This window comes from Achroia grisella, unplaced genomic scaffold (assembly GCF_030625045.1).
Source record: "Achroia grisella isolate CSIRO2021 unplaced genomic scaffold, CSIRO_AGI_Agris_v1 utg808, whole genome shotgun sequence".
NCBI lineage: Eukaryota > Metazoa > Arthropoda > Insecta > Lepidoptera > Pyralidae > Achroia > Achroia grisella.
Window position 1 is genome coordinate 1567815 of NW_026713029.1, and position 15965 is coordinate 1583779.

Genomic DNA, 15965 nt, shown 5'->3' on the forward strand with positions numbered 1-15965 from the left:
TTCGAAATTTGAAATAATTTAATCATTAAATATGTTTCTTTTAAGGATGATAATATATTTGTTTTATGTATAGGTATTTATTCTTCGTTCATATATAAACACTCGTTCGAAATTTAAAATAATTTAATAATTAAATGTTTCTTTTTAAAGATGATAATATATTTTGTATGTATAGGTATTTACTATTCCTTCATATATATACACTCGTTCGAAATTTGAAATAATAATCATTAAATATGTTTATTTTTAAGGACGATAATATATTTTTTTATGAATAGTTATTTACTCTTCGTTCATATTATATAAATGTTCGAATAATTATTCTATTATTAAATATGTTTTTTATAGGGATGCGAATATACTTTTTTTTTAGTTAAAGGATGTATCATTTGACTAACTGTATATACACTTCGTTCATGTATAAATAAACACTCGTTCGAAATTTGAAATAATATAAATATATTTTTTTATGGACGATATTTTTTTTTAATTTCGTCTGTTTGAAAGTTCTAGTCCTTACAAGATTTGGTGTTTAGATGCTTCTATATGCAAATAAAACGTAATATATATATTATATGAATCAAGTTGAGTATATAATATTGTAATTAGATTAAAACATTTTATTTATTTATCACGCATACAAAGCTACAGATCACAGCAAGTGTATCTAGTATATAATTTAGTATAGCGTTCAAATAAACTACAAATGAATTCCTAAATATTCAGCTCTATTTTGTAGATGTCGCGACCTCGCATCATCCTTTGCGATCATTTACATTCATTTCCAACCCGTATCCGATAACGCGGACCGTACTTCGGCAATCTGAGGGTCGACGGAACCGGAATGGACCCTTTAAGGGTCCACTTACTTCAATAAAAATGGAATCGCCCCTAACTATAATATAAACTAGTTTGCAAATACCTACTATATATAGGGTACTGGCACTAGTAGTCGGCCCCGCACCAGTACTCAGCCTTTTTCGGTTTAAAACCAATAGGAATAGCGCTATAACAGAAAATACCTAATCAAATTATTTTAAATAGCTTCTATGACTTCTCATTGCTAGAATTAAATTCAAACATAATAGCTACGTGGCTGCGAAGTACATTAAATATGAATCTATTTCGACGTCATCGGCTGACGAGGCGACATGCGGCGTGCGCGCCATTTTTTTATTAGTGAGAAGCGTTCACAGAAATGGTAATTTATTTCATTATTTTGTTAATTTTAGGCCACTTCGTATTAAAATTTACATTAATTAAGACTTTTGGCATTGTAATCAATGAAAAGTATCATGTTTTTCTTAAGAATTATTAAATAATGAAGTGGCCGACTACAGGGTCCCATTTTCATATACATTATCTAGTACTCAACCACCCCTGGCTGACTACTGGTTTTAACGCTGTTTGTCAAAAACCTAATAGTCGGCCACTTAAATAGTTAGAGTTTGTTACATGGCTGAGTACTGGTGACAGTAGACCCAGAGTTCAACCGTCCATATTTAAATTGTTTTTTATATAGTTTTTTATACAAAAAAAGAAAAAAAAAAGCAGATCTAGATTCTACCAAAAGTAAAGTGAAGGAGACTACAAAGAAGAAAAAATATGATTATAATAAGGAATTGAGCGTAAAATGCACAAAGACAGGCTGTGATTTAGTGGAAATCAAAACAAAATAAACTTAAAATTCTCAGTAATATACTTCTATATATAAAACTCCTGACACAGAAACCTGTAAGGAAGATAAGCTCCTAAAAAAATTGTTAATCGGCGACTTTTAGAAAGAAGAAGAACTTGAAATCTTTTTAAATACTGATGTTACTAAAAAAGTTTCCAACTGATTTAAATATAAGTTAGGTAGGTATTTGATTGTTGTGATTGTTAGGGCACAGTTAAGTCCTTTTAGGTTCTATGACCGGACTAATTGTTTATTAATGTTCTTAATCTTTAAGCTTGAAACTATGGATCTTAAGAGAGGAATGACCACTGGTGGCAATATGGCTGAGTACTAGTTTTTGGCGGCTGAGCACTGGTGAAAAGTGACTAGTTATTTCTAAACTTTAATATACATAATTTATATCCTTAACCGGATCTTAACATGAATAATTTTATGGTAAATAATATTTACCTCTTTCGACGTTTCGACTAGGTCTATCTTAATCTTATATATAAAATTCTCGTGTCTCAATATTAGTTACCATACTCCTCTAAAACGGCTTGACCGATTGTTTTTATATTTTATATTCAGTAGATCTGAGAATCGGCTACTATCTATTTTTATACCCCTAAGTGATGAGAGTTATCTACCCCTATCATTTATTTTTTATTTTTTGGACAATCCTTAATATTTTTAATGATGTGGCATTAAAAATAACCCTAATTTTTCAGCTTTCTACCATCAACCCCTATTTTTCAATATTGCGATTTATATTTTTTATCATGTGGCATTGAAACATTACTACTAAATTTTGTCCTTCTAGCATAAATCATTTTTCAATAGCAATTTTAATTTATATGGCAAAACACTGTTTGCTGGGTGAGCTAGTATACCATAAAATTATTTGTGTTAAGACCCGGTTAATAATACAAATTACCTACAAATTAAGTAAGTTTAAAATGTTTGAAGTTTCACATTTGCCATTTAGATCAATGTCCAGGTACGGAATACCTACTGCATAACTACCACATATTATGGTGGTAAACACCCAGACTGGTACAATCATATTCATGAACACAAATGTTTGTACCGTCCGAGGAGTCGAATCCGCGACCATTGATTGTAAGGCCGCTACATACACCACCGAGGCCGATATATCTTGTCTAAATTGCCGTTTATATTGTCTTAACAATATGTTCAAAGTTTATGCTTTATGTATAAATATTGTTTTTGAATGTACTTACTTATATTAAAATTATTTATTTGTGACCTACAGGTTACAAAGAATAGATAGTAAGTTTCACTGTCTTCTGCAATTACCTCGGTGGTCTAGTGGTTTAACACATCACTTTACGTCCGATGGTCGCGGGTTCGATTCCCCGCACGGCACTAACATTTGTATTCATGAGTAGTTATGATTGTTGGTATCGGTCTGGGTGTTTTCTATGTATATTATGTATGTCTTTACAAAAAAATCTATGTATTTGTATCAGTTGTTTTACCCATAATACAGGCTTTAGCTAGCTTAACTTGGGTCCAGATGGCGCTGTGTGATTTGTTCTGAGATTATTATTATTACCATTATTAATTAATTACGAGTATAAATATGATTAAAAAATATATATTATAGAGGACTATATAAAAATATAAATTATATATACCTATATATATATAAATAAGTAATCTTCGACATCCAGAAATTAAAAAAGAGAATCTATGTAAGGTAGTCTATATAGCAAATAGAGTGGAAAGATTAGTCGCTTAGTATCGTGCCATTTCATTTTAACAACTTCGCCCATATCTCTTTGAGGCAAGGTTATACGTCATTAGGTACAGACAGCAGAATAACTACGGCATATATTTTTTAATTCATACTAATATTATAAATGCGAAACTTTGTCTGTCTGTCGCGCTTTCATGTCAAAACTACCAAACCGATTTAAATGAAAGGACATAGGCTACTTTTTAATACGAGAAAAGGGTTGGATGAAGGATTGTATAGAAATGGCGTCATTTTTAAAGCTAGAAGCTTGAAATTTATATTTTAGACTGTTCATTAATTATAAATTAATATGATATTCGAAATTTTAAAAATTTTAGCTAAAATAAAATAGGGGATGAAAGTTTGTAAGGATACTCATTATTTTTGAAGCTAGAACGATGATACTTTTTATTTGATGAACACGCGGACGAGTTACAGGACAGCTAGTACGGATATATTTTGCGTTCTGGTTATTTTTTATTGTATGTTATATGTTTTTGCACTGCCAACAATTATTCTCTGCATGGTGGACTGTAGAAAATGCCGCGCTAAACCGCCTAATGTACTATTAACTTATGTATTGAATGAATGAATGAAAAGCGCTTTATTGTTCCTCCCACAGAAAGAAATAATAATTACATAAATTAATATGTACATCAAATATAAAATGTATTGTGTGCATTGAAGTTGTAAATGGTATACAGACAGATAATAAAATATTTAATATCACAATTTATTTGCCGACTTTATTCGAGTTAAATATCTTCTCGTATCTTCAGAACTGTATTTTTGCGATCCGAATAAATTATTTGCACTCGATTCACTGAGAATGTTTATATAATGATTTCTATTTTGTTTTAACATTTAATTAAATAATACTTCGGAAATTCCGAAATATTATAATAAATAGTTAAAAATACTAATTTTTTTACAACAAAAAGAGAATGGAATGGAAATCAATAACAATAATAATAATGTAATAATAATAACTCATACAACGCGATATAGTCCCAAGTTAAGCACAGTTTGTGCTGTGATTACTAGACAACTGATATAAATACATACAAACATTATATATATAGACAACACCCAGACTGATACAAAAGAAATACTATAATACACATGTACATACACTTCTTTTTGTAAATACATACATAATATATATAACATCCAGACTCATACAAACAATCATATTCATAAACACAAATGTTAGTAGAGTGTGACATACTTATAAATACAAAAGTTTGTAGCGTGTGTCGAATCGAACCCGCGGCCGTGGAAATTAAGGCAGTGAGCTAAACCTCTAGACCACCGAGGGCGTGAAATATCATTTATCAATCAAGACAATTTGCACTTGACTGTTGTTATGAACGAACAATCTTGTTATTAAACAGTTATTGTACTCGAATCAGTAATTGCTACGTACGATGACCTTCGTATAGTATTCAATGTTTATTTATTGAATTTATTTATTTATTTACACAGCTATCATTACAGGCCTAAGCCCAATAAAATAGTGTAGTTTTATAGTTTGTTTGGAAATAATAATAATAAGTATATTCACATCAAAATATAACATTACGTACTTGGCTTAGGCCCGTATATAACAAAATTACCGGCGAAAGTCGTGAAAAAATAATAAATATAATAGTGATCAAACACAACAATAATAATAACAAGATAATGCAATAATAGTGTAAATAATATTACTAACCCTGGACAATTAACACAACGCCATCTAGTCCCACGGTAAATAATGACCCATAATGGGTACTAGACAACTGATATAAATACTTAGATTTTTTTTGTAAATACATACATGATATACATAGTAAACACCTAGGACCATCAACCTATAAACCATCATACTCATGAATACAAATATTTGCACCGTGCGAGGAATCGAACCCGCGACCATCGAAAGTAAAGCGGTGTGCTAAACCATTAGACCACCGAGGCCGTTAATAAATCACATTTTGTTACTCATGAATACAAATATTTGCACCGTGCGAGGTATCGAACCCGCGACCATCGAAAGTAAAGCGGTGTGCTAAACCATTAGACCACCGAGGCCGTTAATAAATCACATTTTGTTATTCAATTTGGGAAGATGCGTAGTTCCATCTTTCTATAAGGATGTCGTTTTATGTGAAAGGTAAACAAACAGCCAGCTTGATGGTAAATGGTAACTGTAAGAAGAATATGTTAATAGTCTTGTTCTTCCTATGTGACGGCCTGTTTTTTAGGGATATTTTAGGATTTTTTTCTACGACCAGTAAATATTTAGAGCTTCAAGTTTTTTATCATTTATTAACACATATTTGGACAGTATAAATATAAAATTTCAGCTAAAAATATTCAGTCAAACTAGAGTTACAGCGCTCTGAACACCCCCGCCTCAAAAAAAAGAGCTCCCACTTCCTCCACGATTCCGGTTGATCGGCTTATTATAAAAAAAAAAAAAAAACGGCGTTTTAATTTGTAGGCTTAAAAGCACGGAATGACCTATAATCAAATGAATATAAAAAAAATTGGATTTTTGATAGACATTTGAAATAAAAGTTGCAAATTAGGCGTTTTTTTTTTTTTGTTTTTTGCTTTAAAAAAAATCGAAGTTTTGAAAATTTTCAAAAAGAGAATGGAATGGATTGATAATAGTTCATTCCATGCGTTTACATATATTGAGTGTGCCCTGTAAATTTCAAGTAATTCGGTCCAGCCGTTTCTGAGATACAATGGAGGAAAGTTTGAAAAACACAGTTTTGAGAAAAACGCGTTTAAAGTTTCAAGTCCGTTAAAAACTATTATATAATATCAACACCAGACTCTCAATCGGCGATGCCTGGTCCATAGAGTATTCCTTCTCTTCCTCGTGAAACTCTTTTAAAGCAGATTGTTCAGCTCTTGAGTCAATCCTGGCTTGTTTAACGACATCCCGTTTCTCAACATACGCTTGGGCTTCACGACCAACAGGGCATCCCATAATCGACATAACTTTTAAAATACCTTGAAAACCTTCATTAAAGATAATAACTGCTAAGTAGCTAGCAATTTCAACAACTTTGGGACCAGAATGAAGATGTTTAGGAGCGAAATAGACACGTCACTTTTACAAGTTTTACATATAACTATTTCAGAGATTGCAGCAAATACAGAAACAAACTCCAAAATGCAATATGCGAAATTCGAAGCGATGGGAACATTCATGTTCATGTTATTTTTAAGTTTTTTGGCCGAAGCTGATGTAAATACCGTATCATTTTGGTGGGTAAAACGGTTTCCACTAAACTTTCTTTTTTTACTACGACCAGGATGAACATTTCCACTCGTAATTCCTTTCCGTCCACTCATTATAAAAAAAAAATAATTTGTAGCTGTTGCTCTCTTCGAAGTTCAACCAAGACTAAAATAACTTCGGTAAAATATTATAACAATAGAAATTTCTGTTTAAGTCTGTAGAAACGTGTCTAAACTTGTATAAACAAATATATTAATAAAAGGGAGGCCAGCTATAAAGCCGACGGTACACAATAGGCCCGGTCTCTAACTGCCAACTCACCGCTCCGAACCGCTCTTTCTTTTACCTGCTGTATCTTTAAAACGACTTCGAATTTTCTAAAATCGTACCTTACTTTACTACCGTATTCTAGACATGTTAAGGGAGCAATTTATGAAAAAAAAAATCGATTTTTTCAACCCATCACATAGGAAGACCCCCTTAAACAATTGCCAAATTTAGAATGTACTCAATTCGCTATTTCACAAATATACTTCTAAATATATATAACTCAATGGTGACTGACGTAGTGATCTATCTACGCACAGCCCAAACCACTGGACGGATCGGGCTGAAATTTGGCATGCAGGTAGATGTTATGACGTAGGCATCCGCTAAGAAAGGATTTTGATTAATTCTACCCCCAAGGGGATAATTGGGGGTGAGAGTTTGTATGAAACTTTGTCAATTTTAAACCGATCGGGCTGAGACTTTGCATGCATAAAGCTACTATGACGTAGGCATCCCCTAAGAAAGGATTTTGATAAATTCCACCCCTAAGGGGATAAATTAACGCGAGCGTAGCCGCGGGCAAAAGCTAGTGTTTTTATAATTTTTGTTTTATTCAACGTTGTGAAAACAATTTTGATTAAATATATATTCAGTGTTGATATATTATGAGTATCTAGCAAAGTGACTGACATATATCACATATTTATTGATAATATATGGCTCGGCAACCTCGGTGGTCTAGCAGTTTAGTACACTGCTTTACTTCTGATGGTCGCGTGTTCGATTTCTCGCACAGCACAAACCTTTACATTCATGAGTATGATTGTTTGTATCGGTCTCGATGTTTTCTTAGTATACATATATTTTTCTGGATGATAATGCCTGCTCTAACGGTTTACGATAACGGAACATCAGTGGAAGATGTTAAGATGAGCATGAGGTCAGTCAGGTCAGTGAGCCCATTGTGACAAATTCACCAAAAATTTATATCGATGGTTTCCAGGGAGAACCGCGTGGAAATCAATCTGACATGGTACATTGCTAGCAATAAGATCATCAGTCCTTATTGCTAACAATTCCCTTCTCTAAATATATATATCTAAGTATTTATATCAGTTTTCTAGTACCCATACCACAAGATCTGTTTATCTTGGGACTAGATTAGGGTTGCCAACACCAAATTTAAAAAACTAGGATTTTAAGTTGGAAAAACCAAACAACAATTCAGTTTAAAACCAGGACTCAGTAATATACTTGTTATAATTATATTATTATATAATGTCAATAGGCTAAATTAATAAAATCCAAGTAATCCAAACAGTCTTTACTTAATAGTATTTAAAAAAAAATCTACAATTCGAGCAGCCATTGCAAAAATGGCGCGCGAATTTTGAAAATACATGATCTTGTCAGGGCGTTTTAAAAACCCAGGACGTTGCTTATAATTATCCAGGATATCCCAGGACACTACAAAAACAAGGACATGTCCTGGGAAAACAGGACGGTTGGCAACACTACACTAGATGGGTTGTCTAAATTGCCCGGAGGCATTTTTTTATTGCTCTGTAATAAAGTTGTAATCGTAATAAGTTTGGAAAAACCAATAGTTTTATTTATTATTAAAATAATAACGCGATGGTTATACAAACGGATGTTTTGTGCAGATAATACGAAAAGATGCGACCCGACGCGCGCTCGAGATAAATTTTTATTACTGGAGATAATGAGTTCTGCAAACCTCAAGTTTAATTAATAATACATTGTGGTTTTAACGGGAGCTCGTAGAAAGTAAACAAGGCATCTAGAACAAAAGTTTTTTTTGTGATTGCCAATTTTTCAATATATTACATATGTAAGTAAAGTAAATTCCATTGAATTTATTCAATTAATAGCTGTTTGAAGAAACATTTTTTTGTCAGTAATATAATAGTATATTATATTTTGTAAAATATTCCTCAAAATTATAAAAGTATCGAACAAGAACCTTTTTCTTTATTTTTTACTAGCTGTTCCCGCGACTTCGTCCGCGTGGAATTTAACTTCATTTTTCTAAAATAAAAGTAGCGTAAGTTACTCCTTATTACATCAGCTACCTGCCAGAAAAAGTCCCATCAAAATCGGTCCAGCCATTTCAGAAATTAGCCGGAACAAACAGACAGACAGACAAAAATTGTAAAAACTGTTATTTTGGTGTATGTACCGTATTAATATTCATATGCATGTAGTAAAAAATGGTTATTTCAATATTACAAAAAGACACTCCAATTTTATTTATATGTATGTATAGATTTTTTTTATTATTTTATTGCCTTTCAAAATAAAATTGCATCGTTAATAATAATAACGCTGGACAATTCACACAGCGCCATCTAGTCCCAAGCTAAGCAGAGCTTATGCTAAGGGTACTAGACAACTGACACATATACTTAGATTTTTTATACATACATAATATACATAGTAAACACCCAAACCGATAAAAACAATCATACTCATGAACACAAATGTTTCCAACGTGCGAGGAATCGAACCTGCAAAAATCGGTTTGCTAAACCTCTAGACTATGTCAACAAAAAATGTATTTGAATATTTGTATCAGCTCTCTTGTATTTATAACACAAGCTTTATTTAGCTCTGGAGTAGATAGCGCTGTGTGAATGATCCAAGGATATGATTATTATTACCTCTATCTTTATTCTAGCCTATAAGCTAGGATACAGATAAACATAAGAAAACAAACTATAATTTACACATCTAAATCCTGAGTATAATATTGGAGATAGGTATTGTAAAGTCTAGTACTAGATCCCCTATTCGGTAAATATTTATGCTTGCATCTTGTTATTTATATCTAGATAATAATGTCAGTTTATCTTGCTGATTTATCTCGGATAGTTTAATGTATTTGTTCCTTTTATATATTTGAAATTAACTGTGCACATGACTTCGTCCGCGTCGAATTCTTGACCAAATAAAGAAAAAATATTTAATAATTTAACCCAATATTTTAAAAAAAAGTTTCATCGTTCGAGCTTTAAAAAATAACGAATTTCCATACAAACTTTTATCTTCTATTTTATTTTACACCATTAACTGTAATATTTTTACCAATTTTGAATGTTTTTGTACATATATTGGAAAGTAGCTATGCTCGTGACTTCGTCCTCGTCAAATAGTTGACTAAATAAAAATAAAATATTTAATAATCTAACCCAAAAAAGTTACATCGTACGAGCTTAAAAATGACGAATTTCCATACAACCTTTTATCTCCCCTAGAAAGGGGGACTGGTTGTAAGGGGTAGAAACCCCTTACAGTAAACAACATATATAATATACATAGAAAACACCCAGACCGATACAAACAATCATACTCATGAATACAATAGTATGTGCCGTGCGAGGAATCGAACCCGCGACCATCGGAAGTAAGGCGGTGTGATAAACCGCTAGACCACCGAGGCCGTCGTATAATACATACATAAATAAATGTATGTATGTACTGTGCCAAGTAGACAATAATATTAATGATGTAGCAATTGATTTCGATTTGTACACCACTTCGCTATTGTATGCTTATATTTGCGTGATTGTTTTTTAATTGACATATAATGCCATACGGTTACATATAGTTACATATAGCGATACGGGATTCTTCCGCGTGTAATGGTAATAAATTTCATATTTAAAAACTAATTAAATGATGAATAACTAATTAAAGTATGAATTTTAAGTCATTTTTAAAGTGTAAAAAAATGCAATTAATATTTTTAGTATCCATTTTTTCATAAGTTATTTATTAACGTTATTAAGAGTACAGAAACAAATTATAAAAAACTAAAAATTAGCAGTTTATGAAGTGGGGGGTCTCGAATTATTGGCTGGTGACCATATGATTTTATCCCTCCTAGTAATCTAAAATAAAAGAAAAAAGATTATTCATTTACAATAATGTCGCAACGTCATAAACTAGGGAAAAGTAAAAAAAATTTACAAAATGGCAACTGTCTGAAAAAAAACATTTGTTGCCTTTTTTTTTACCTTCTCGAATTTATTGAATAGAATAAATAAATTGGAATTTGGGGATGAGACTAATTCATGGCCAAGAGGAGTCTATAAAGAAGAGTCTCTAAAAATTTCAAGTAAATCGGTTCAGTCGAACTTTAGAACTTCAATCGAACTTCAGAAATCACGTGTTCAAACAAATATTGTGTTTGGGAAACTACTCTGCTACCAAAATGTTAGGGAATTTACTATGTTACTAAAATAGGTAAAAATAGGAGGAGCGTCAGTCACGTACCTTTACGGTCCATAAAGGTATTTAGACAGACGTTTCCACCTATTTTAGTAACAGAGTAAATTCCCTAACATTTTGGTAGCAGAGTAGTTTCCCAAACATATTGAATAAGACAGTTTCGAAAAAAACGCGTTCAAAGTTTTGTGCTCGGTTAAGTTATTCGCAGTCTAAGTCATGAAATGATATTTTATACTTATATTTATTCAATCGGAAAATTAACAATAGTGTGTGTGTTTTTGAATTTTTATTTATTTAATGTATTTTTTTTATAATTAGTATAGAATTACATTTATTACGGAAAACTTGAGTAACATTTTATCTATGACTCCACACTAGTCTATGCTTGTATCGTGGAAGTTAAAGCAAGTGTAATCAAAGTTACATTGGTACGGCGATCAGAGAGATGACAATAATTTTGCGTTTATATAATGTCACGATATTGATTCTCTATGTAAATTATTAGCTATCCACGGGTGTACATATATCTTATATATAAAATTCACGTTTCACAGTTTTCGTTCCCATACTCCTCCGAAACGGCTTGACCGATTCTCATGAAATTTTGTGAGCGTATTGAGTAGGTCTGAGAATCGGCCAACATCTATTTTTCATCCCCCTAAATGTTAGGGGTAGTCCACCCCTAAATTTTTTTTTTTATTTTTTAGACAAAATTTTTAGTTTCTATTTTTTTATGATACAACATATAAAAATACATACAATCCTAAATTTTCACTCTTCTATCATCAACCCCTATTTTTTTATAGCGTTATTAATTTATATGGCAAAACAACGTTTGCCGGGACAGCTAGTTATACATATAAACCTTCTTCTTAAACACCCAAAAATTATAAAGGTCGAAGCGAACAGACAACGGAACCGACTTCATTTTATTATACGTAAAGATAAGTATGCGAAATTTAATAGTCCATCGTCCGCGCAATTTACGCAAAAGGATTACAAAGATTTTTGCTTCACGTATTAATATATAGATAACACAACCTTTTAAGAATGATTTCTTAAATGGTTCTCGTATAGAAAGCTACTTTATTAAGTAGTATTATGTAATATTATGTTATCTGTGGTAGTATATAGACTATATTTTGTATTAAAAAATAGTGTTTAACACAATACTGCGCTGATCTGAATCTGGCGCATCTTGTTAGTTACCTATATATAGTAACGTAAAAACCATAACCTACAAATGTTTAATTAGCAAAATCATCATTCATAATTTGATAGGTATTTGCAGACTCCGAATGTTATCGAACTGATATACCGTGTCATTTAGTGAACGCAAGCGCACGTGAACAGACGGCTCGTCGGCAACGAAAGATGAATGGGAGCAAGATAAAGTGATTATCACCAAAGATACGACAGTGGCTTATTTTCAATAGAGAATTATTATAGCAGTACAACTTTATAACCTATTTACGAAATTTTTGATAAGTGACATTTTGATATTTTAAATTTAGAAGTGTTTTTTTTTAATCACAAGTGCATTATTTGGAGCAAAAGACACAATGTCCACACTGCCAGAGAAGTTATTGACAAATCCTTGCGAGCCGGTGCAATCGGCATTGTGTTTTCATAGCGACAAACCGTCAAAAACCATAGACACTTCTGGTGGTACGAGTATAATGGATGGTTTGTCTCTGGAACCACCTGGCAGTAGATACAGAGTGTATTACTCAAGATGGTTGATATTATGTCTGTTTGTGTTATTTTCAACGTCGAACTCGATGCAATGGACGCAGTACGCGATCATTCAGGATATAGTGGTGAACTATTACGGTGTGCCCAGTACATTGGTGTCGTGGACTTCTATGGTGTATATGGTGACGTACATACCATTGATATTTCCCGCAAGTTGGCTGCTGGATAAGACGGTGAGTGATTTTTTTTTCATATTTATTTAGATTTTTTTTTATGTATGGAATGGCAAAGGAGAAGTCGTCAACCTCATAGTAGATAGATAAATATTTACTTTATTCACAACAACAGATACACGTAATGTAATAATCTCATAATAATAATCTCAGGACAATTCACACAGCGCCATCTAGACCCAAGTTAAGCTAGCTAAAGCTTGTGTTATGAGTACTAGATAACTGATACATATACATAGATTTTTTTTGTAAATACATACATATATTATACATAGAAAAACCCAGACCGATACAAACTATTATACTCATGAATACAAATGTTTGTGCTGTGCGAGGAATCGAACCCGCGACCATCGGTCGTAATGTATATACATTTTACAACACAGTATAATAAAAAAATATAGTATGTAAAAAAAGAAGTAAATACAATATATATAATGATGGCCTGGATAGTCTAGCGGTTTAATACACTGTTTTACATCTAATGGTCGCGGGTTCCATTCCTCGCACGGTGCAAATATTTGTATTCATGAGTATAATTGTTTGTATCGCTCTGGGTGTGTTCTATGTATAATATATATATATGTGTTTATATCTTTCAACTCTTGTCTTTGAGTGACAGCGAAGTCTAAAAAAGGGCGAGCATAATAGATCTATGTAGGTCGCAGTGCTACAGGTCACTTTAGTGCAAACACCTTCAAATAAAAGATACGTACACCGGTAAAATTGTGTACTTACAGTACTTTAAGTGATAAATAATCATGGACAATTAACACAGCGCCATCTAGTCCCGTAGTAAGCATTGCTTGTGTTATGGATACTAGACAACAGTTATAACAACAGATACTTAGATATTTTTTTTTGTAAATCTATTATACTATACATGTATGTATTATTACAGTACATGACGCATTTTTTACCAGGCGACCATCGGTGGTGCAGATAATAATTGTTGGCAGTGCAAATATGCAAAACAAAATGCAACAAAATATAAACAGAAAGAAATACAATATATACCTAAGATATATAATAATATATTACACAAACATATACATATATACATAAAATACACTTAAATATATACCAAATAGTCTGACAATCACAAAACTAAAGGGAGTAGACTTTTTGTTTCTTTCATTTTTTATGAAAGAAGAGAAAAAGTTACAAATTCAGATAATATTCCTATTACGTTTAAAAGAAAATTGATTTGTAGCGATTTTGATATCAAGAGGTAAGTCAATTCAAAGTTTGAGAGCCTGAACGACGAAAGAATAGTTAATTTCTTTTATATCGACACTTTATTTAAGTAAAGCGTTTATCGAGAAGCTTAACAGATAGTTATCGTTAGCTACATCTCCTTTGTTAAATGTTACCACTGTAAGATCCTATCCATCTCCAGTAACCGACCAGGTGAACGAGACCTCTTTATTTACCCTCATTCTATACATAGTGAATAGCACTATAAAGTCAGCCCTACTATACTGAAGTTCACGTTATACTGGCTACATTAGATTGTAGATATCAGTTCAGCCACCGTATAATTAAACTTTAAGAATTCCTTATTCAGGATAATGGATCGTTAGGTACCCGGTTGCTATGGTTAAGATTATTTTATTATATATACTATTATGCTTATGTAACTTTTATAACAAAGATAGGATCACATTGATCCTATCTTTGTTATAAAAATTACATAACAGTTATCCTTTTTATTAATAAAAATATCTTATTGCAATCTTATTTGACGGTCTCGGTTCTTTAGCAGTTTAGCATACCTCTTTACTTCAGATGGTCGCGGGTTCGATTTCTCGCACGGTACATATATTTGTATTCGTAAGTATGATTGTTTGTATCGATCTGGGTGCTTACTATGTATATTACGTATTCAAAAAACATGTATTTACGTATTCCTATCTGTTGTCTAGTAACCATAACACAAGCTATGGATTAGAACTAGCTTGGGCCTAGAACTAGATTATGGCGTTGTGTGAATTATCCTGATTTTTTAAAATAATATGTTTAATTTGTACCGTTATTATTCAATTCTTAATCAGAAGAAACAGAACTTCTGCCTTTCTGTTTCTTCTTCTTTTTACTTTTCTTATCTCTTTTCCTCCTTGCTTTCTTTCTACTTTTTAATTACTGGTAGTGGTACTAATGCTGGTTTTACAGGAATGTTTGGTGCACAACCTTCTGTTCTGATAGCAGCAGTCAGCTGATCAATTTTACTCATATCAGCATTAGGAGCCATGTATTGTTCACAGTGGTCAACACGATTCGTATGTCCCAGAATCTTGATTCCATTTCAGTTATCATCAGCTAAAATGGTGGAGCGTTGATCTTCATAGCATATAAAAGAAAATCCTCTTCCTAAAAGATTCTTCAATCCTGTAGCTTTGTCTCGAACTAAATTTATGTTTATTATTTCTCCATATTGTGAAAATACACAAATAATTATAGTTATTACAGTTATATCACTTATATTATTCTGCAGACTTGCGTTTCACACTGACTTGTTTTGATAAGTTTTTTGTATTTTTTTTACATTACGTGTTGTATTATTTACGTCTTTAACGGATATACAATAAAGTATATTCTTTATTGTATACTATGCTAGAGTGATTCTAAAATAAGAGGCGAAGGTATAAAGATGGTTCTGACCTACTTTATAGTGTTAGTCTCAACTTGTAGACAGCTACGGAGTTGCAAAGTGAAAAAGTTTGTTTTTATCTTAGCATTTCATTTGTTAAAGTTGCGTTTGGCCTTTTGTTCAACTTCAGCAACTAAATGAAACTTAATGTAAGATTATTTTCATACAACAATTGATAAAACTTGCTGCTAGTATTACTTTGTACAATT

The 15965-nt window shown here is 32.0% G+C and overlaps 1 protein-coding gene across 1 annotated transcript in view; it reads left to right on the forward strand.

The window, feature by feature from the left end:
* The window catches only part of LOC131851813 (uncharacterized MFS-type transporter C09D4.1), a 115812-nt gene that overhangs the window by 18641 nt on the left and 81206 nt on the right, over positions 1–15965 (forward strand). Inside the window, exon 2 of the mRNA XM_059202374.1 lies at positions 12460–13106. Within this exon, the coding sequence (XP_059058357.1) occupies positions 12741–13106 (366 nt within the window). The 5' untranslated portion in view covers positions 12460–12740. The remainder of the gene's footprint in view (positions 1–12459; positions 13107–15965) is intronic.